Genomic DNA, 22,807 nt, shown 5'->3' with positions numbered 1-22,807 from the left:
GGAGGAGCCCCTGGAGAAATAAATGGCAGCTGACTCCAGTATTCTTGCCTGGGAAATCCCATGGACAGAGGAGCCCAGTGGGCCACAGTGCATGGAATTGCAGAGAGCTGTGCATGGAACCGCAAAGACCTAGACAGGACTGGGCGACTAACACTTTCATAGTTGATTGACAACATTCTGAACTGTCACCACAGTTTCAGCTGGGCAGCACAGGGCCTCAGCCACACATATACACGTATTGGTTCTCTACAATCTCCCCTCCTTCCCAGGCTGTCATGTAACACTGAGCAGGTTTCCCTGTGTTAGGGAGTAGTATCCTGTTGGATTTTGGCTCAAGGTCATCCAGGAAGATGGCCGAGCCAGGACTCTCTGGTTCCAGATGTTTGTCCTGAAAAATTTTGAATAGAAAAGTGGAACTAATACTCGACACCCACATGTCCACCAAACTAGCTTCAACTATTACGGATAATGGAGCAGATTCACCATTTAAGAGTTTGCACAAAGGGACATTTATAAGGAATTATTTATTTTTATTATTTGTCACCCATCCCACTTTTCTTCCCCTGGGATCACAGAAGAAGTCAGAAAACTCTTTACAAGATTAGCAGCCCTCTCCCAGTGAGAACTTGATCTGGATATTTTGATTCCTTTTTCTTTTTTTCTGCACAGCGATAATTTTGTCAGTGTCTGTTTGGTCAATCTGGGACAGCAATATAAACGGACCCATGGGTGGAGCTGTGAGTGAGCTCACCATTGCACAACTTCTTTCTCATGGACAAACTGTCCATGAGGCCCTTCAGCATCCGGGGGCAGAAGGGCCAAGTACACGGGGGTCTCTGCTCCTTCTTCTGGGCTTTTGGGGGCTTTGGGTCCCCCCATGTCGGTTCTCACCCACCCTGGGCAGCAGGCGTTCAGGAGGATCTTGTCCCCTCCTCTCTGCTCACTCATTTTCCTGGCGTGGATTCTGGACAGGACTGTGACTCCAATTTTCGTCACTCCATATGCGGTATCGGGCCAGCCCTCCTTCCTGTGCACCCCGTTCTTTGTGTCTTCCACAAACTTGTTCATGAGCCCCACCAGCTCCTCCTCCGTGATGGTCTCACTTTGAAACTTCTGCTGCAGTTCAGGGCTGCATTTCTTTAGAGAGCTGACACTGACAGAGCTGGATACATTCACCACTCTGCCTAAAATACAACACAAATCAGTCCATAGAAAGGCGAGCACGAGAAGGATGATACCCAGTTGGGACAGGCCTGACCTCTTGAAAGAGGACATTAGGGAAGGAAGGGAATGTATTTTGGGAGGGGGTTGCTCAGTGGGTTTTTTCTGTTTTATTATTATAAATAACAACATGTTATTTCTAATGTTTCTAAAAATCAAGATATATCTAATTATTTTAGAAATTACCAGAATGAAATATTTCACTCAAATTCAACAAATAAGTCATGACCAAAGGAAGAAGTCTGTGAATCTACCACCCAGAATGACTTGTGAAAATTATTTTCAAAACTCAACCCTTTAAAGTCTCTGGAAATGGTCCCTAGGGCATACAGCAAATGAACCTTTTTTCCCAGACTATCTCCAATAACGCAGGTGAGAACAGAGAGCATCTAGTTCAACCATGACTGCTTCTTCCTTTCCTCCTTTCTGACCATAACAACGGAAACTTCACTCTGCAATGCTGCATCTCAGACGCAGGGCTCCCTCCCTGCCAAGGGGCTGTGGGATCTTCCCACGATGGAGATGACATCAGCATATGTCATCCTGTTTCTCAGCTACCTGCTGCAGAGGTTCATTTCCTGGTAAGTGTACCTAGGAGGTTAGGACTTCCTTTTCCAACCCAGTCCTAACTCGTGGGACCAAGGCTCTAACCTTGGGCTGGGCATCCTGAGAATGCCCTGAGACTATCACTGGTCATAGCAAATATCCTTTTTTATCAGCACAAGAGACAACTCTACACATGGACATCACCAAATGATTGGTCAATACCGAAATCAGAGTGATTACATTCTTTGTAACAGTTAGCAAAAACAAGACCTGGAGCTGACTGGGGCTCAGACCATCAGCTCTTCATAGCAAAATTCAGGCTTTCACTAAAGAAAGTGGGGATAACCATTAGGCAGGTCAGCCACGACTTAAATCCAGTTCCCCATGACTATACAGTGCACCTAATGAATAGATTCAAGCAATTAGATCTAGTAAACAGAGTGCCTGAAGATCTATGGAGAGAAGTCCCTAATACTACACTGGGGGCAGTGAGCAAACCATCCTAAAGAAAAAGAAACGCAAGAAGGCGAAGTGGTTGTCTGAGGAGGCTTTACAAATAACTGAGGAAAGAAGAGAAGCGAAAAGCAAGGGAGAAAGGGAAAGGTTCACCCAAGTGAATGCCGATTCCAGAGAATAACAAGGGGAGAAAAGAAGGCCTTCTTCAATGAACAATGCAGAGAAACAGAGGAAAACAACAGAAAGGGTAAGACTAGAGATCTCTTCAAGAAAATCAGAAATATCAAAGGAAGATTTCATCCAAAGATGGGTACAATAAAGGACAGAAGTGGTAAAGACTGACAGAAGCTGAAGAGTAAGCAAGGGAATTCCAGAAGAATATCCACCTCTGCTTCACTGGCTACACTAAAGCCTGTGACTGTGTGGGTCATAACAAACTGTGGAAGGCTCTTAAAGAGACAGGAATACCAGACCTTCTTACCTGTCTCCTGAGAACCCTGTATACAGGTCAAGAAGCAACAGTTAGAACCCTGTATGGCACAACTGACTGGTTGAGAAAGGAGTACGACAAGGCTCCCTATTGTCACTGTGCTTAACTTTTACGCAGAGCACATCATGTGAAATGCCGGGCTGGGTGAGTTAACAAGCTGGAAATCAAGATTGTGGGAGAAATGTTAACAACCGCAGATATGCAGATGGTCTCTAATGGTAGAAAGTGAAGTGGAACTAAAGAGCCTCTTGATGAGGGTGAAGGAGGAGAGTGAAAGAGCTGGCTTAACACTCAGTATTTAAAAAACCACGATCATGGCATCTGGTCCCATTAGCTCATGGCCAATAGGGCAAAAGGTGGAAGCAGTGACAGAGCTCCTCTTCCTGGGCTCTAAGACCACTGCGGATGGTGAAGCCAGCCATGAAATCAGGTGAGAGCTGCTTGGGAACAAAGCTATGACAAACGCAGACAGGCTGTTAAAAAGCAAAGACATCACTTCGGAGAATCAGGGGACACTTAGGAGCTGACTTCTGAGGTCCTAGTGAACCAAGTTTGAAGGAGTAGCACCTTCCAGGAGTGGACAGGGAAACAGGTGAGAAGCTGAGTGTCAACTGTAAACACGTGTCCTCAATCTCTAGGCACACTCGGAATCCTTCTTAAAGTATCTGCTTGTCTTACTTTGTGTGTTTAATGGGGGGTGGTTCCTCTCGCAGCCCCTTGCTTCAGGGTAAACATTACAGTAGTTTAAGCTAGAGGAATGAGTTTGTTTTGTCCAGAACACCGAGCACACTGAAGGGCAGTTATCAGATTAGAGATCTCTATTAGCCACACTAAGGGCTTGGACTTCATTCACACTTGCAGGATTTATGGGAGGGGCAGTGAACCTGTCAAGAAAGAAAAGGATTCAAGAAGGGCAAGGGGTCCCTTAGGAGGGTTTACAAGTGTTTAGAAACAACAGCTGAGGGCCTGTTTGTAGAGCTAGGATGGGGCAGACGGCTGGGGAGAAACTCAGCTGGACGAATTTAGGACCTGGTAATGACAATAAGCGGGCAGGCTTACTTCCCACGTATGGGCAGGGTGCCCTCCAGTTTCCTGGTGCGTGGATGACAGGATTAGTTACCAAGAGGTTTTGGGGAAAGGACAAGTCTTTGGGGGGAAGGGGACTAATGAACTGGTGGTGGTGCAGGCGCCACTAGCCTGAGTAAGAGGGGGACAGGAGAAAGAGGTCTGGGAAGGACTCCTGAGGGAACTGCCCCTGTGATGGGCACAGAGCAGCTCAAGGGCCTCTTGGAGGAGGAAACCTCTGAGCTAAGATGGGAAAGAGAAGAAAGAGCCAGATGTGCAAAAAGCAGGTGGACAGACAGCACCAAGGACCTGGGCAGTGTGTGGAGGGACCTCAGGGTGCAGGACACCCAGCTGGGTGGAGACACGGTGGAGGGCAGGGAAGCTGAGCAGGAGTGGCAGGGGCCTGTAGATGAGACCAGAGCCAGGTGGGCCCAGATCTTGCCAGAAGCACTGCTGTCGGCTCCAATCAGACTCACCTTGCGGTTTTATTAGAGGCAGGAGCTCTGTGCACACATCTCTGGTGCCAAAGAAGTTTGTTTTCATAGTCACCTCTGCTTGAATGTGAAATGGTGTGGTGTCAGCAGCTTTCAAGAGAAAAGCAAAGTGGAGTCAAGAAACAGTTCTCGCGCGGTAACATTCCCTAAGAAGGTATCGCTCATGAATTTTGTGTGCAACTAGTGAAGGTAAAAATCGGTTGAATTTTGTGCACAATACAATCAGTATTGGACCCGTGTGAATTTCCCAGGTTGATAATGAAGCACAGTTTTGCAAGAACGCACCAGTGGCACGGCGCTGTACTAAGGGTGCACACACGGGGCCTCTGTGCATCAGAGAGGGGCTGTGCATCAACCTGGAAAAGGTGCCCGGGATTCTGAGCCAGAGAAACAGTTCTCTCCGGCTAGAGAGCAGCCAATTCCTCGCAATTCCTCTAGCCGCACCCCCTTCCCCCTTCCCTTCTCCTTCTCTACGGAGTCATTCTGGACCCCACAGGCGGGAGAAGCCCCTCTACAGCGATTCCCCGACAGATTTGGTCCATCTTGGACCGAGATGCTCAGAGCGGGTGACCGCCTCTCCTGGAGCACCCAGCCGCTTCTTACTCTTGAAGGCGATGCCCGCGTTGTTGACCAGCACATCGAGGCCCCCGTACTCCTTGCGCAGGAAGTCACGCAGGGCGCGGATGCTCTGCCGGTCGTCGATGTCCAGCTGGTGGAAAAGGGGGCTCAGGCCCTGGGCCTGCAGCTGCTGCACGGCCGCCCGACCCTGCGCCTCGTCCGGCGCCGTGAGCACCACGTCTCCCTGGAAACCGCCGGCAAGGGCACGCACGATGGCGAAGCCGAGGCCCTTGTTGGCCCCGGTGACCAGCGCTACGCGGGTGGAGGACGACATGGCCGGTGTGCAGGGCGTCGGGGTGCCTTCAGAAGGGAACCGCGGCTCTCGGCCTCTGAGCTAGATGCGGTGCGCGGAGCGATCAGCCGCAGGAATCACCCGGGGCGCCAGGGCCGAGGCACAGGCGCAGATGCAGGCTCCGCCGCTCGGGCCTGGGCTCTCTCTGACCCTCGGCGGTTCAGGGCACTTAGGGCGGGGCCACTGCCGAGTTTTCAGAACTGTTCTGCTGAAAAGTGCTGCTGGCGATTTGCAGCCTGGAAGCAGAGCATCATTCTGATTGGTCGTGTTCTCTACGTTTAAACAGCCCCATCCTCATGGTTGGAAGGCATCACCAACTCAATGGGCATGAGTTTGAGTAAACTCAGGGAGTTGGCAATGGACAGGGAGGCCCGACGTGCTGCAGTCCATGGGGTCGCAAAGAGTCGGACATATTGACTGACTGAACTAAACTGAACTGAACTGAAGGTCAAGCAGAAGCCCTGGGATGTCTGTGGGATATTTTTATAAGACGTGGTGATGGATTGAACCAATCGTTAATCACTGAGTGTTTCTCTAGCCAGGTGCCAGCATCTCTTGAGTCTTAGTCTTCAGGTCACATGTTCTACCTACCGTCCTGTGATGGGGGTTATCACTGGCCTTGCTGGTAATAGTCCACTCTCACATGTAAAGCAGCCATAGGAAGATACCGATAGGGATGACCAAGTGTGATGGGAGATGGAGGTAAAGTCTCTGCAGGATGTAATACTAATGGCAAATAACTAGTTGGTGAAGAACTCGGCACAGCCAACCATGAGCCAGTTTCCATGATGTAAATGAGTGAAACACGGAGGTCATTAGGCTGAGCTGGCTCTAATTCCTTGGTGGCCTCTGTAAGCAAAACAAAACGGAAGCCTGAAAATGCCTCAAGGTGACAAAATGGGAACCTAAGGACTGATAGTCACAAAGAGCCACCTGGGCCAGAAGTTGAAGACAGTCCACAGTTTCCTTACTTTGCTTCAGCCTTTTCTCCACAATAGTCTGTTCCTGAGTGCCTGTCAGCCGGGCCATGCTCAGTAATTCTGGTTTGGTGATTTCCCATTCAAAGAGTTCTTTGTCTCAAACTGAAATAATTTTTTTTTTTGCCTCTTTTTCTCTCTTAACAATACTAAATAGACTGCACAAACAGTTTTATGCTAAATAAAAAGCTGAGCGCTGAAGAATTGATGCTTTTGAACTGTGGTGTTGGAGAAGACTCTAGAGAGTCCCTTGTACGGCAAGGAGATCCATCCAGTCCATCCTAAAGGAGATCAGTCCTGAGTGTTCACTGGAAGGACTGATGCTGAAGCTGAAACTCCAATACTTTGGCCACCTGATGCGAAGAGCTGATTCATCTGGAAAGACCCTGATGCTGGGAAAGATTGAGGGCAGGAGGTGAAGGGGACGACAGAGGGTGAGATGGTTGTCTGGCATCTCCGACTCAATGGACATGGGTTTGGGTAAACTCCGGGAGGTGGTGATGGACAGGGAGGCCTGGAGAGCTGTGGTCCATGGGGTCTCAAAGAGTCAGACACGACTGAGCGACTGAACTGAACTGAAGGTACAAGTAGCAGTTGATCAAGGCGAGAATCAAGTTAGTATCAATAAGGTGGATGAACCTAGAGCCTACTGTACAGACTGAAGTAAGTCAGAAAGGGAAAGATGAATACTGTGTATTAAGGCAGGTGTATGGAAAGTAGAAAGATGGTACTGATGAGCCTATTTGCAGGGTAGCAGTGGAGACGCAGACGCAGAGAACTCACTTGTGCACACAGTGGGGGAAGGAGAGGGTGGGAGGCACTGAGAGAGGACCACGGAAACACACACGTTGCCACATGCAAGGTACGGAGCCAGGGGGAATCTGCTGTGTGACTCAGGGAGATCAACCCAGTGCTCTGCGACAACCTAGAGGGGTGGATGGGGTGGGAGGTGGCAGAGGTTCAGGAGGGAGGGGACGTAGGTATCCCTGTGGCTGATTCATGTTGATGTATGGCAGAAACCAGCACAATACTGCAAAGCGACCATCTTCCGATAAAAGCTGAAAACAAATTAGTATCAGTGGAAACACATGAAAATGGAAGTAGTGGCTTTAGAAACTGGAATATCTGTTGCTCTCAACTACTCAAACCCCAGTCTGGCTGCCCCCGATGAGAGATGTTATTTCTGTACTCTTTCTGTATCTGTTAAATAAAATCTAGGCTAAACTTAGATGCTCGATGATCCTTTGGATGTAAGGGAGTCTTAGTGAAGGTCCAGAGGGTGTTCTCTATAAGTAAAGGGCTAAGCTTGGCCAGAGGAAGCTTCAGCCCTATTCCAGGACATCTGGGAGGTAATAGTGAAGCCTGAACGTCCTTGCCTGAGAAGACTGTCCTTAATTACTTGTTCGAGGGTCAGGTTACCTAATCCGTGTTCGCGTGTGAGTATGGTGGGGGCCTCGGCCTAGCTGGTATCAGCTGGACCCCTGGATGGGCTGGAGAGCAGGGCCCGCCACGAGGGCAGTGGGCCATTCCTGCGTGACCACCCCTCACCAAGAACCCTGGACATCAAGGCTGGGTCGAGCCCGCTGCTTGGTAATGCCCCTTGTGTCTGACACAGGCTGTTTGGGGGAGATCCAGGATCTGCAGGGAGACGTCAAGTCCCAGTTCCATACTGGGCTTCTTAGACCCTGGTCCATGAGACCTTTAACCACTGCTGAACTGAGCTACTGTTCGCTTTTCTAATATCATGTCCTTTTGAATATCATAGCTTTTTGTCGAGTTCTTGGTCCTTACAGTGAATTATTGAACTTGAGGATGGTCTGGGAACTTCCTGAACCTTAAAGACCAAAGTATGTATACTTGGTTTAGCATCTAGAAACCTGTATTGGTAATACACCATGTCAGTGCCATAGGAAGAAACACTCTGCTGGCAGGAAGCAGAAAAGTCTTCAGGGGTCTAATGAATGTGGTAGGATGAGCACCACAAACCCAAACCAGGTCCCTCTGAGAGGGGCACGGGAGAGAGAAGGTCTGGGAAAGACTCCTGAGAGGACACCCCCTGTGATGGGCATGGAGCACGTGGAGGGCCTCTTGGAGGAGACCTTTGAACTAAGATGGGAAAGAGAAGAAAGAGCCAAATGTGCAAAGTGCAGATGGACAGAGAGCACCAACGACTCGGGCCGGGTGTAGAGGGACCAGAGGCCACAGGGCATCCTGCCGAGTGACCACACAGGTGGAAGTCAGTGCAGCTGAGAAGGATGAGACCAGATGCAGGTGGGCTGAGATCTTGCCAGAAACCCTGCAGTTTGGGCTCAATTGGACTCACCTCAGCTTTTTATCAGAGGCAAGAGCTCTGTGCACACAGCTCGGGTACCAAGGACGTTTGTTTTCATGGTCACTTCTGCCTGAATTGCAATCGGTGTGGGATATCAACTTTTAGGAAAAAAAAATAGGGCTAATAAACAAAGCCATATGCTAAAAATGGCTACTTGATACACTATTTTTTCGGTCAAATCTGTTTTCGTCTAGTAATGTTTGGTGTTAGTGAACGGTATTGCACCAATGGGTGTTTTGCGGTTTGATAGAAGACTCTTGAGAGTCCCTTGGACTGCAAGGAGACCCAACCAGTCCATTCTAAAGGAGATCAGTCTTGGGTGTTCATTGGAAGGACTGATGCTAAAGCTGAAACTCCAATACTTTGGCCACCTCATGAAAGAGTCTGATGCTGGGGGTATTTGGGGCAGGAGGACAAGGGGACGACAGAGGATGAGATGCCTGGATGGCATCACCGACTAGCTGGACATGAGTTTGAGTAACTCGGGGAGTTGGTGATGGACAGGGAGGCCTGGCGTGCTACAATTCATGGGTTTGCAAAGAGTCGGACACGACTGAGTGACTGAACTGAACTGAACTGAACGCTATATACTTACATAAGATGGCATCATCAGGGGAGGCTGAGTGAAAGAAGCCCATGTGACCTCCTGTGTACCACTCTGCAATTTTATTTTATTATTGTTTTTTTTTCACTCTGCAATTTTAAATTGGTTTCAGAAGTTAAAAATTAACCCAACTCATCCAAAGTTCAGTGAAATCAACACTGTGAAAATCTGGGCGCTGTCCTGTACCCTGGTCAAAGCTTTTGTAAAGCCTTCTTGCTGGAAAAGCTTGTAATCTCGGAGGACTTGCTCTCCCTGTGACCTCTGCCCTGTGCTCCATCCCTAGGGAGAGGGTTCTAGATCCCACGGCAGAGGTTCAGGCAATAGCCCCGCCCCGCCCCATCTGGCTCCCCTCACAGTGGCTGTAACCCCCCAGCTCCCACTCACTTAAGCTGGAAGGCGATGGCTGCATTGTTGACCAGGAGCACGTCGAGGCCCCCGTACTCCTTTCGCAGGAAGTCGCGCAGGGCCCGGATGCTCTGCAGGTAATCAATGTCCAGCTGCTGCACAGCCGCCTGACTCCCATCTTGTCCCGCGCCATGAGCACTACATTCCCCAGGAACCGCCGACATGGGTCACGCACGATGGCAAAACCGAGGCCCTTGTTGGCCTCAGTGACCAGCGCCACGCAGGTGGAGGACGACATGGCCTGTGGACAGGGCCCTTTGGATTAGAGTTGACAAGGCTGGAGACTGATGGGGTGGTGCTGCGTGGGACGTGGAGACGTGCCACAGTCCAGAAGGCAAAGAACTGTGTCCTGGGATACAGTGCAGTGACTACTTCAGAAGGAGGAGGCCCTGCCTTCTTTCTGCTTAAGGAGGGATCAAATGTTCCGTAAGGTTAATAAACACCACTCCTGGTTCCACATCTTTCCTTGTGCTGTATCCTGAGCCAAAAAAGAGGACACAGCCCTCTTTTCCTTTAAACTTTTTATTTTATATTGGAGGACAGGGCTTCCCTGGTGGCTGGGACAGTAAAGAATCTGCCTGCAATGGGGGGAGACCCAGGTTTGATCTCTGGGTTGGGAGGAGCCCCTGGAGAAATAAATGGCAGCTGACTCCAGTATTCTTGCCTGGGAAATCCCATGGACAGAGGAGCCCAGTGGGCCACAGTGCATGGAATTGCAGAGAGCTGTGCATGGAACCGCAAAGACCTAGACAGGACTGGGCGACTAACACTTTCATAGTTGATTGACAACATTCTGAACTGTCACCACAGTTTCAGCTGGGCAGCACAGGGCCTCAGCCACACATATACACGTATTGGTTCTCTACAATCTCCCCTCCTTCCCAGGCTGTCATGTAACACTGAGCAGGTTTCCCTGTGTTAGGGAGTAGTATCCTGTTGGATTTTGGCTCAAGGTCATCCAGGAAGATGGCCGAGCCAGGACTCTCTGGTTCCAGATGTTTGTCCCGAAAAATTTTGAATAGAAAAGTGGAACTAATACTCGACACCCACATGTCCACCAAACTAGCTTCAACTATTATGGATAATGGAGCAGATTCACCATTTAAGAGTTTGCACAAAGGGACATTTATAAGGAATTATTTATTTTTATTATTTGTCACCCATCCCACTTTTCTTCCCCTGGGATCACAGAAGAAGTCAGAAAACTCTTTACAAGATTAGCAGCCCTCTCCCAGTGAGAACTTGATCTGGATATTTTGATTCCTTTTTCTTTTTTTCTGCACAGCGATAATTTTGTCAGTGTCTGTTTGGTGAATCTGGGACAGCAATATAAATGGATCCATGGTGTAGCTGTGAATGAGCTCACCATTGCACAACTCTTTTCTCAGAAATGAACTCTCCGTGAGGCCCCTCAGCATCTGAGGGCAGAAGGGCCAAGTACACGGGGGTCTCTGCTCCTTCTTCTGGGCTTTTGGAGGCTTTGGGTCCCCCCATGTCGGTTCTCACCCACCCTGGGCAGCAGGCGTTCAGGAGGATCTTGTCCCCTCCTCTCTGCTCACTCAGTTTCCTGGCGTGGATTCTGGACAGGACTGTGACTCCAATTTTCGTCACTCCATATGCGGTATCGGGCCAGCCCTCCTTCCTGTGCACCCCGTTCTTTGTGTCTTCCACAAACTTGTTCATGAGCCCCACCAGCTCCTCCTCTGTGATGGTCTCACTTCGAAACTTCTGCTGCAGTTCACGGCTGCATTTCTTTAGAGAGTTGACACTGACAAAGCTGGATACATTCACCACTCTGCCTAAAATACAACACAAATCAGTCCATAGAAGGGCAAGCACGAGAAGGATGATACCCAATTGGGACAGGCCTGACCTTTTGAAAGAGGACATTAGGGAAGGAAGGGAATGTATTTTGGGAGGGGGTTGCTCATAGGGTTTTATGTGTTTTATTATTATAAGTGACAACGTGTTATTTCTAATGTTTTTCAAAAGTAAGCTACATCTAAAGGGAAGATTTCATGCAAATATGGTCTCAATAGAGGACAGAAATGGTATGGACCTAACAGAAGCAAAAGATATTAAGAAGAGGTGGAAAGAATACACAGAAGAATTGTACAAAAAAGATTTTCACGACCAAGATAATCACGATCGTGTGATCACTCACCTAGAGCCAGACATCCTGGAATGTGAAGTCAAGTGGGCCTTAGAAAGCATCACTACGAACAAAGCTAGTGGAGGTGATGGAATTCCAGTTGAGCGATTTCAAATCCTGAAAGATGATGCTGTGAAAGTGCTGCACTCAATATGCCAGCAAATTTGGAAAACTCAGCAGTGGCCACAGGACTGGAAAAGGTCAGTTTTCATTCCAATCCCAAAGAAAGGCAATGCCAAAGAATGTTGAAACTACTGCCCAATTGCACTCATCTCACACGCTAGCAAAGTAATGCTCAAAATTCTCCAAGCCAGGCTTCAGCAATATGTGAACCATGAACGTCCAGAAGTTCAAGCTGCTTTTAGAAAAGGCAGAGGAACCAGAGATCAAATTGCCAACATCCGCTGGATCATCGAAAAAGCAAGAGAGTTCCAGAGAAAATCTATTTCTGCTTTATTGACTATGCGAAAGCCTTTGACTGTGTGGATCACAATCAACTGTGGAAAATTCTTCAAGAGATGGGAATACCAGACCACCTGACCTGCCTCTTGAGAAATCTCTATGCCGGTCAGGAAGCAACAGTTAGAACTGGACATGGAACAACAGACTGGTTCCAAATAGGGAAAGGAGTATGTTAAGGCTCTATATTGTCACTCTGCTTATTTAATTAATTAATTAATTTATTTTTGCTTATTTAATTTATATGCAGAGTACATCATGAGAAATGCTGGGTTGGAAGAAGCACAAGCTGGAATCAAGATTGCCGGGAGAAATATCAATAACCTCAGATATGTAGATGACACCACCCTTATGGCAGAAAGTGAAGAGGAACTAAAGAGCCTCTTGATGAAAGTTAAAGAGGAGAGTGAAAAAGTTGGCTTAAAGCTCAACATTCAGAAAACTAAGATCATGGCATCTGGTCCCATCACTTCATGGGAAATAGATGGGGAAACAGTGGAAACAGTGTCAGACTTTGTTTTTCTGGGCTCCAAAATCACTGCAGATGGTGACTGCAGCCATGAAATTAAAAGGCGCTTACTCCTTGGAAGGAAAGTTATGACCAACCTAGATAGCATATTAAAGAGCAGAGACATTACTTTGCCAACAAAGGTCTGTCTAGTCAAGGCTATGGTTTTCCCAGTGGTCATGTATGGATGTGAGAGTTGGACTGTGAAGAAAGTTGAGCACCAAAGAATTGATGCTTTTGAACTGTGGTATTGGAGAAGACTCCTGAGAGTCCCTTGGACTGTAAGGAGATCCAACCAGTCCATCCTAAAGGAGATCAGTCCTGGGTGTTCATTGGAGGGACTGATGCTAAAGCTGAAACTCCAGTACTTTGGCTACCTCATGTGAAGAGTTGACTCACTGGAAAAGATTCAAAGATCAAAAGATGCTGGGAGGGATGGGGGGCAGGAGGAGAAGGGGACGACAGGGGATGAGATGGCTGGATTGCATCACCGACTTGATGGACATAAGTTTGAGTGAACTCTGGGAGTTGGGGATGGACAGGGAGGCCTGGCGTGCTGCAATTCATGGGGTTGCAAAGAATCGGACACGACTGAGCGACTGAACTGAACTGAATTATCTTAGAAATTACAGGAATGAAATATTTCATTCAAACTCAATAAATAAGTCACGAAGGAAGAAGTCTGTGAATCTACCACCCAGAATGACTTGTGAAAATTATTTTCAAAACTCAACCATTTAAAGTCTCTGGAAATGGTCCCTAGGGCATACAGCAAATGAACCTTTTCCCCCAGACTATCTCCAATAACGCAGGTGAGAACAGAGAGCATCTAGTTCAACCATGACTGCTTCTTCCTTTCCTCCTTTCTGACCATAACAATGGAAACTTCACTCTGCAATGCTGCATCTCATACGCAGGGCTCCCTCCCTGCCAAGGGGCTGTGGGATCTTCCCACGATGGAGATGACATCAGCATATGTCATCCTGTTTCTCAGCTACCTGCTGCAGAGGTTCATTTCCTGGTAAGTGTACCTAGGAGGTTAGGACTTCCTTTTCCAACCCAGTCCTAACTCGTGGGACCAAGGCTCTAACCTTGGGCTGGGCATCCTGAGAATGCCCTGAGACTATCACTGGTCATAGCAAATATCCTTTTTTATCAGCACAAGAGACAACTCTACACATGGACATCACCAAATGATTGGTCAATACCGAAATCAGAGTGATTACATTCTTTGTAACAGTTAGCAAAAACAAGACCTGGAGCTGACTGGGGCTCAGACCATCAGCTCTTCATAGCAAAATTCAGGCTTTCACTAAAGAAAGTGGGGATAACCATTAGGCAGGTCAGCCACGACTTAAATCCAGTTCCCCATGACTATACAGTGCACCTAATGAATAGATTCAAGCAATTAGATCTAGTAAACAGAGTGCCTGAAGATCTATGGAGAGAAGTCCCTAATACTACACTGGAGGCAGTGAGCAAACCATCCTAAAGAAAAAGAAACGCAAGAAGGCGAAGTGGTTGTCTGAGGAGGCTTTACAAATAACTGAGGAAAGAAGAGAAGCGAAAAGCAAGGGAGAAAGGGAAAGGTTCACCCATGTGAATGCCGATTCCAGAGAATAACAAGGGGAGACAAGAAGGCCTTCTTCAATGAACAATGCAAAGAAACAGAGGGAAACAACAGAAAGGGTAAGACTAGAGATCTCCTCAAGAAAATCAGAAATATCAAAGGAAGATTTCATCCAAAGATGGGTACAATAAAGGACAGAAGTGGTAAAGACTAAGAGAAGCTGAAGAAATCAAGAAGAGTTGGAAAGAATATACAGAACTATATGAAAAAGATTTAATGACCTGGATAAGCACGATGGTGTAGTCTCTCATTCAGAGCCAGACATTCTGGAGTCTGAAGTCAAGTGGGCCCTAGCAAGCACTGCGATCAATAAAGCTAGTGGAGAGATGAGATTCTGGCAAAACTATTTCAAATCCTAAATATGATGCTATTAAAGTGCTGAACTCAACATGTCAGCACATTTAGAAAACCCAGCAGTGACCACAGGACTGGAAAAGGTCAATCCTCATCACAGCCCCAAGTTGGGGAATACTAAAGAATGTTCAAACCACTGGACAATTATACTCATCTCCCATTAGCTCAAAATCCTCCAAGTGACACTTTAGCATTGTGTGAATTGAGAATTTTCAGATGTTCAAGCTGAGTTTAGAAAAGGAAGACAAATCAGAGATCAAATTGCCAACATTCACTGAATCACAGAGAAAGCAAGGGAATTCCAGAAAAATATCCACCTCTGCTTCACTGGCTACACTAAAGCCTGTGACTGTGTGGGTCATAACAAACTGTGGAAAGCTCTTAAAGAGACAGGAATACCAGACCTTCTTACCTGTCTCCTGAGAACCCTGTATACAGGTCAAGAAGCAACAGTTAGAACCCTGTATGGCACAACTGACTGGTTGAGAAAGGAGTACAAGGCTCCCTATTGTCACCGTGTTTAACTTTTACGCAGAGCACATCATGTGAAATGCCGGGCTGGGTGAGTTAACAAGCTGGAAATCAAGATTGTGGGAGAAATATTAACAACCGCAGATATGCAGATGGTCTCTAATGGTAGAAAGTGAAGTGGAACTAAAGAGCCTCTTGATGAGGGTGAAGGAGGAGAGTGAAAGAGCTGGCTTAACACTCAGTATTTAAAAAACCACGATCATGGCATCTGGTCCCATTAGCTCATGGCCAATAGGGCAAAAGGTGGAAGCAGTGACAGAGCTCCTCTTCCTGGGCTCTAAGACCACTGCGGATGGTGAAGCCAGCCATGAAATCAGGTGAGAGCTGCTTGGGAACAAAGCTATGACAAACGCAGACAGGCTGTTAAAAAGCAAAGACATCACTTCGGAGAATCAGGGGACACTTAGGAGCTGACTTCTGAGGTCCTAGTGAACCAAGTTTGAAGGAGTAGCACCTTCCAGGAGTGGACAGGGAAACAGGTGAGAAGCTGAGTGTCAACTGTAAACACGTGTCCTCAATCTCTAGGCACACTCGGAATCCTTCTTAAAGTATCTGCTTGTCTTACTTTGTGTGTTTAATGGGGGGTGGTTCCTCTCGCAGCCCCTTGCTTCAGGGTAAACATTACAGTAGTTTAAGCTAGAGGAATGAGTTTGTTTTGTCCAGAACACCGAGCACACTGAAGGGCAGTTATCAGATTAGAGATCTCTATTAGCCACACTAAGGGCTTGGACTTCATTCACACTTGCAGGATTTATGGGAGGGGCAGTGAACCTGTCAAGAAAGAAAAGGATTCAAGAAGGGCAAGGGGTCCCTTAGGAGGGTTTACAAGTGTTTAGAAACAACAGCTGAGGGCCTGTTTGTAGAGCTAGGATGGGGCAGACGGCTGGGGAGAAACTCAGCTGGACGAATTTAGGACCTGGTAATGACAATAAGCGGGCAGGCTTACTTCCCACGTATGGGCAGGGTGCCCTCCAGTTTCCTGGTGCGTGGATGACAGGATTAGTTACCAAGAGGTTTTGGGGAAAGGACAAGTCTTTGGGGGGAAGGGGACTAATGAACTGGTGGTGGTGCAGGCGCCACTAGCCTGAGTAAGAGGGGGACAGGAGAAAGAGGTCTGGGAAGGACTCCTGAGGGAACTGCCCCTGTGATGGGCACAGAGCAGCTCAAGGGCCTCTTGGAGGAGGAAACCTCTGAGCTAAGATGGGAAAGAGAAGAAAGAGCCAGATGTGCAAAAAGCAGGTGGACAGACAGCACCAAGGACCTGGGCAGTGTGTGGAGGGACCTCAGGGTGCAGGACACCCAGCTGGGTGGAGACACGGTGGAGGGCAGGGAAGCTGAGCAGGAGTGGCAGGGGCCTGTAGATGAGACCAGAGCCAGGTGGGCCCAGATCTTGCCAGAAGCACTGCTGTCTGGGCTCCAATCAGACTCACCTTGCGGTTTTATTAGAGGCAGGAGCTCCGTGCACACATCTCTGGTGCCAAAGAAGTTTGTTTTCATAGTCACCTCTGCTTGAATGTGAAATGGTGTGGTGTCAGCAGCTTTCAAGAGAAAAGCAAAGTGGAGTCAAGAAACAGTTCTCGCGCGGTAACATTCCCTAAGAAGGTATCGCTCATGAATTTTGTGTGCAACTAGTGAAGGTAAAAATCGGTTGAATTTTGTGCACAATACAATCAGTATTGGACCCGTGTGAATTTCTCAGGTTGATAATGAACCATAGTTCTGCAAGAACGCACCACTGGCACGGCGCTGTACAAAGGGTACATGGGACCTCTGTGCATCAGAAAGGGGCTGTGCATCAACCTGGAAAAGGTGCCCGGGATTCTGAGCCAGAGAAACTAAAAGTTCTCTCCGGCTAGAGAGCAGCCAATTCCTCGCAATTCCTCTAGCCGCACCTCTTCCCCTTTCCCTTCTCCTTCTCTAGGGAGTCATTCTGGACCCCACAGGCGGGAGAAGCCCCTCTACAGCGATTCCCCGACAGATGTGGTCCATCTTGGACCGAGATGCTCAGAGCGGGTGACAGCCTCTCCTGGAGCACCCAGCCGCTTCTTACTCTTGAAGGCAATGCCCGCGTTGTTGACCAGCACATCGAGGCCCCCGTACTCCTTGCGCAGGAAGTCACGCAGGGCGCGGATGCTCTGCCGGTCGTCGATGTCCAGCTGGTGGAAAAGGGGGCTCAGGCCCTCAGCCTGCAGCTGCTGCACGGCCGCCCGACCCCGCGCCTCGTCCCGCGCCGTGAGCACCACGTCGCCCGAGAACCGCCGGCACAGGTCACGCACGATGACGAAGCCGATGCCCTTGTTGGCCCCGGTGACCAGCGCCACGCAGTTGGAGGACGACATGGCCGGTGTGCAGGGCGTTGAGTTGCCTTCAATAGGGAGCGGCGAGTCCCAGCGTTTGAGCGAGACAGCAGTGCGCGGAGCGATCACTGGCTTGAATCACCCAGGGGCGCCTGGGCTGAGCGCGCAGGCGCAGACGCAGGCTCCGCCCCTCGGGGCTCGGCTCCCTGGGGACCCCCAGAGGTGCGGCGTGTGTAGAGAGAAGACTTCTGCGGAGTTTTCCGAACAGTCCTCTTGAAAAGTTGCTGCTGGCGACTTGCGGGCTGGAGGCAGAGAGAATCATTCTTATTGGTCGTGTTCTCTAGGTTAACGTAGAGAACGTTAAACGCTCAGTTTAAAACTGATACCCGTCCTCATGGTTGGATGGCATCACCGACTCATGGGCATGAGTTTGAGTAAACTCCGTGAGTTGGTGATGGACGGGGAGGCCTGGTGTGCAGGAATCCATGGGGTCACAAAGAGTCGGACACAACTGAGCGACTGAACTGAGCTGAAGTGATCCTCAGATTTCCTCCTGTTCTCCCGTGTTCACGGTTGGGCTTGCAGAAATGAATCATATGTACTAACTTTATTTCTCCTGGTGTTTAAAAAATATCACTGTAACTGAAGTCTTGGGAACCCCGAGTTGTGGAATAAGTTGGAAGAAAATGTAGAGATCAAGTAATTGTTGGTTTCTCCCGTAAATATGAAAGCAAAGCTACTGGCTTAGCCTTGGCTGATTTTTACCTCGTGAGGAGTGTTCACTAAATCACTTTATTTGCAGGGTTGTCAGGTTACTTGTTTGCAGTTCCTGAAGTGTACAGGTGCAAAGGGGCGTTGCAGCCCTTTCTCCCACTCAAGTAGCGCCTTAGGATTCATCTTTTTATTTACATTTTTAAAGTGAGGAAATGGAGACTGAGAAGGTTCATAAATTAGTTCAGTGGTGGGAAATTAATTTTCTTCCTTACCTGTTAGTGCTTAAAACAGAGGAATTAGGGGGTTATAATATCATTTTCCTTTCTGTGCTGTGTCCTGTCCACTGAAAGAAAAAGCACAAACTAAAAGTTGAGATATTTTTGGATAATATTGTTATGATTGGTTTGTAAATGAGTTCTAATCTAATTGGCCTACAGAAAAATAAATGCTTACAAAGCAAATAATTCTAAATGCAAGAGAAATTAACCAAAATGAATTTCAGGTTCACAATGAACTGGGAATTATTCAGTATTAAATACTTAGTGTTAATGTTTGCTTGTTGATCTAAGTAATATAAGCATGTTAAGAGTTATTAACATTAAATATAATATTTTCATTGTGCCCAGGTTTAATCTGTCAAATATTGTTATATTGGGCCTGCCTGGTGGCTCAGATGGGAAAGAATTCACCTGCAATGTGGAAGATCTGGGTTCCATCCCTGGGTTGGGAAGATCCCCTGGCCGAGGGCATGACAACCCACTCCAGTATTCTTTCCTGGAGAATCCTATGGACAGAGGAGCCTGGCAGGCTATGGGGTCACAAAGATTCGGACTAGGTGACTAAGCACGAAAGTTGAGAATTACATTTTATTTGGCTGGCTTACATGGATGTAAGAGTTGGACTATAAAGAAAGCTGAGTGCCAAGGAATTGATGCTTTTGAACTGTGGTGTTGGAGAAGACTCTTGAGAGTCCCTTGGACTGCAAGGAGATCCATCCAGTCCATCCTAGGGGAGATAGTCCTGGGTGTTCATTGGTAGGACTGATTTTGAAGCTGAAATTCCAATACTTCGGCCACCTGATTCGAAGAGCTGACTCATTTGAAAAGACCCTGATACTGGGAAAGATTGAAGGCAGGAGAAGGGGATGACAGAGAATGACATGGTTGGATGGCATCACCGACTCAATGGACATGGGTTTGGGTGGACTCCGGGCGTTGGTGATGGACAGGGAGGCCTGGTGTGCTGCGGTTTATGGGGTTGCAAAGAGTCGGACACAACTGAGCGACTGAACTGAACTGAGGTTTTAAGCCTGGGATATAGCCTCTTCAGATACCTCTAAGGGATTGTTCTGGAGAGGTAAGGGAGGAGCCAGGATATACAGGAGTTTTTGCAAAAATAGCCCAAAAAACCCAGGTCCTGAAACATCAATTACTGCTAATTAAATAAAACATCACAAATTAATGAATTTAGCAGTTTTCAGTGTATGATAAGTGTTTGGGCTTACTGAAATTATTCCTTTGATGTGCACTTGAACTCTATCTGGGGCCAGTATCCTGTTTTTCTCTGCTGTGAATTCCTTTCTGGGTGCACCGTTGGGGTGGGCTGCAGTGGCTAATGACTCGATGGCTTCAATATCCTCTGTTTACTGAAATGGTAGGTAATGTTCTTTGTCCACATTCTTTTATGGTAGCCAGAAGCTAGTGGCTACTTAAATGTAATTTTAATCAAAATAATACAATTAAAATTCAGTCTGTTAGTTCCACTAACCACATTTCAAGGGCTGAGTCACATGTGTTAGTGATGGCTGTACCAGACAGTGCATGTATCGCTTTCCATCACAGCAGAAACTTTCTTTGAACAGCTATGCTTTAGATAGTTTCCAATTATATTACAACTTCAAGGAATTTTTCTAATCAGTTGCAAAAAAAAAAAAACAACAAAACTAATAATCAGGGAAAGAACTCTGCTTTTTGACAAAACTTTATGAGATGATTGTAGATTCACGAACAGTAGTAACAAATAATACAGAAATTCCTTATACTTTACCCAGTTTCCTCAATGGTAATGTTTTTACAATGTCACAATCACAGCACAAAGGAGCCTTTAAACTTTAATGACCGTAGCTTGGTGTTAACCACGTAAGTCCATCCCATGACTGAGGAAGGTTATGATTTTTGAGTGAGATTCAGTTGGTTGTTCTGATTGAGCTTGCTTGGCTCTAAAGAAAAAATTATATTTATGGCCAGGGTCAGAGCAGGTATTATAACTGACCAAGTGATGGAGTGCCCTCTAGCAATATCAGCTGTGGCCCAAAGAGAACTCTGCTGCTGCTGCTGCTAAGTCACTTCAGTTGTGTCCGACTCTGTACGACCCCATAGATGGCAGCCCACCAGGCTCCCCCGTCCCTGGGATTCTCCAGGCAAGAACACTGGAGTGGGTTGCCATTTCCTTCTCCAGTGCATGAAAGTGAAAAGTGAAAGTGAAGTTGCTCAGCCAGACTTGGAGGGGGGAGATAATCCTCTGTTTTTGCAGTTGTGCATAACCTTTAACAAATTCAGCAATTTTATCTTTACATAAAGGAAAAGTGTTAGGCCTTTAAAATTCACGCCTGGGAGACAGGGCCTTGGGAAAGGGCTATTACATGTATATTTCAGGCTACGGACAAAGTTCTTTCTCTGTTCAACAACACAAGAGTGCAGAGCCAGCATGACTAAGCACAGGCAACAATACAAACAACCTTAAAGGGACACACACACCGTAGAATCAGGTTGTTCTTCTTTTACTGAACTAAGGTTAAGGGTTTTGGAGGGTAATATCACAAAGGCCAAGTACCCTTCCTATAGATGGGAAACCTGCAATCAACATGACTTATCACTGTTATTATTCTTTATTACTCAGCCAATTTAGCATTGGCCAAGTTTCTCTACTATAAAGTTAATACTACCTTCCCCTCTTTTCCATATTGGGCTCTTTTGGAGGCTAGCTGATAAAAAGGGTGGGGTCAGTGTGGCTCAGATCATGAACTCATTGCAAAATTCAGACTTAAACTGAAGAAAGTATGGAAAACCACTAGACCATTCAGGTATGACCTAAATCAAATCCCTTATGATTATACAGTGAAAGTGACAAATAGATTCAAGAGATTAGATCTGATAGACAGAGGGCCTGAAGAACTATGGACAGAGAGAGGTTCATGACATTGTACAGGAGGCAGTGATCAAAACCATCCCCAAGAAAGAAATGCAAAAAGGCAAAATGGTTGTCTGAGGAGGCCTTATAAATAGCTGAGAAAAGAAGAGAAGCTGAAGGCAAGGGAGAAAAGGAAAGATACACCCATTGAATGCAGAGTTCCAAAGAATAACAAGGAGAGATAAGAAAGCCTTCTTCAGTGATCAATGCAAAGAAATAGAGGAAAACAATAGAATGGGAAAGACTAGAGATCTCTTTAAGAAAATTAGAGATACCAAGGGCACATTTCATATAAAGATGGGCACAATACAGGATAGAAATGGTATGGACCTAACAGAAGCAGAAGATATTAAGAAGAGGTGGCAAGAATTCACAGAATTATACAAAAAAGATCTTCATGACCCAGATAACCACGACAGTGTGATCACTCACCTAAAGCCAGACATCCTGGAATGTGAAGTCAAGTGGGCCTTAGGAGGCATCACTATGAACAAAGTTAGTGAGGTAATGGAATTCCCGTTGTGCTATCTCAAATTCTAAAAGATGATTTAAGTTCTGCACTCAATATGTCAGCAAATTTGGAAAACTCAGCAGTGGCCACAGGACTAGAAAAGGCCAGTTTTCATTTCAATTTCAAAGAAGGGCAATACCTAAGAACGTTCAAACCACCGCACAACTGCACTCATCTCACATGCTAGCAGAGTAATGCTCAAAATTCTCCAAGCTAGGTTTCAACAGTACATGAACCAAGAACCTCCAGATGTTCAAGGTGGATTTAGAAAAGGCAGAGGAACCAGAGATCAAATTGCCAACATCTGTTGGATCATAGAAAAAGCAAGGGAATTCCAGAAAAACATCTGCTTCTGCTTTATTGACTACGTCAAAGCCTTTGACTGTGTGGATCACAACAAACTGGAAAATTCAAGAGATGGGAATACCGGACCACCTTACCTGGCTCCTAAGAAATCTGTATGCAGGTCGAGAAGCAACAGTTAGAACCGGACATGGAACAACAGACTGGTTTCAAATTGGGAAAGGAGTAGTCAAGGCTGTATACTGTCACCCTGCTTATTTAACTTATATGCAGAGTACATCATGGAAATGCTGGGCTGGATGAAGCAGAAGCTGGAATCAAGATTGCGGAGAGAAATATCAATAACCTCAGATATGCAGATGACACCACCCTTGTGGCAGAAAGCAAAGAAGAAATGAAGGGCCTCTTGATGAAAGTGAAAGAGGAGAGTGAAAAATCTGGCTTAAAACTCAACATTCCAAAAACTAAGATCATGGTATCCAGCCCCATAACTTCATTGCAAATAGATGGGGAAACAATGGAAACAGTGACAGATTTTATTTTTTGGGGCTCCAAAATCACTGGAGACGGTTGACTGCAGCCATGAAACTAAAAGACGCTTGCTCCTTGGAAGAAAAGCTACGACCAACCTATACAGCACAATAAAAAGCAGAGACATT

General features: G+C 47.0%; 2 protein-coding genes and 1 pseudogene across 2 annotated transcripts; all 3 read right to left on the bottom strand.

Moving 5' to 3' along the window:
- Window positions 1-505: 505 nt before the first annotated feature.
- On the bottom strand, window positions 506-5,329 carry LOC112441473 (carbonyl reductase [NADPH] 1). Its single transcript, XM_005202070.5, has 3 exons — window positions 4,876-5,329; window positions 4,255-4,362; window positions 506-1,184 (listed from the first exon to the last, which is right to left on the bottom strand). The coding sequence occupies exons 1-3, from the start codon at window positions 5,162-5,164 to the stop codon at window positions 748-750; spliced, it is 834 nt and encodes a 277-aa protein (XP_005202127.2). The 5' UTR covers window positions 5,165-5,329; the 3' UTR covers window positions 506-747.
- A 2,787-nt stretch (window positions 5,330-8,116) lies between these two features.
- LOC112448060 (carbonyl reductase [NADPH] 1-like) lies at window positions 8,117-10,520 on the bottom strand (annotated as a pseudogene).
- Window positions 10,521-10,778: 258 nt separating this feature from the next.
- CBR1 (carbonyl reductase 1) lies at window positions 10,779-17,574 on the bottom strand. The gene is made up of 3 exons (NM_001034513.1): window positions 17,185-17,574; window positions 16,565-16,672; window positions 10,779-11,299 (listed from the first exon to the last, which is right to left on the bottom strand). Exons 1-3 carry the CDS (start codon window positions 17,471-17,473, stop codon window positions 10,863-10,865), a joined length of 834 nt encoding a protein of 277 aa, NP_001029685.1. The 5' UTR covers window positions 17,474-17,574; the 3' UTR covers window positions 10,779-10,862.
- Between the last annotated feature and the right edge of the window lie 5,233 nt (window positions 17,575-22,807).

This window comes from Bos taurus, chromosome 1, assembly GCF_002263795.3.
Source record: "Bos taurus isolate L1 Dominette 01449 registration number 42190680 breed Hereford chromosome 1, ARS-UCD2.0, whole genome shotgun sequence".
NCBI classification, from domain to species: domain Eukaryota; kingdom Metazoa; phylum Chordata; class Mammalia; order Artiodactyla; family Bovidae; genus Bos; species Bos taurus.
Note: the sequence above shows the minus strand (reverse complement) of the source record. Positions and strands in the feature narration are given on the sequence as shown.

Coding starts and splice junctions, on each gene's coding strand:
- LOC112441473 (XM_005202070.5), bottom strand. CDS start 5,164: ATGTCGTCCTCCACCCGCGTAGCGCTGGTCACCGGGGCCAACAAGGGC. Junction 4,363..4,875: donor CGCGGGCATCGCCTTCAAGA/GTAAGAAGCGGC, acceptor TTCTCTTGAAAG/CTGCTGACACCACACCATTT. Junction 1,185..4,254: donor GCCTCTAATAAAACCGCAAG/GTGAGTCTGATT, acceptor GTTGTATTTTAG/GCAGAGTGGTGAATGTATCC.
- CBR1 (NM_001034513.1), bottom strand. CDS start 17,473: ATGTCGTCCTCCAACTGCGTGGCGCTGGTCACCGGGGCCAACAAGGGC. Junction 16,673..17,184: donor CGCGGGCATTGCCTTCAAGA/GTAAGAAGCGGC, acceptor TTCTCTTGAAAG/CTGCTGACACCACACCATTT. Junction 11,300..16,564: donor GCCTCTAATAAAACCGCAAG/GTGAGTCTGATT, acceptor GTTGTATTTTAG/GCAGAGTGGTGAATGTATCC.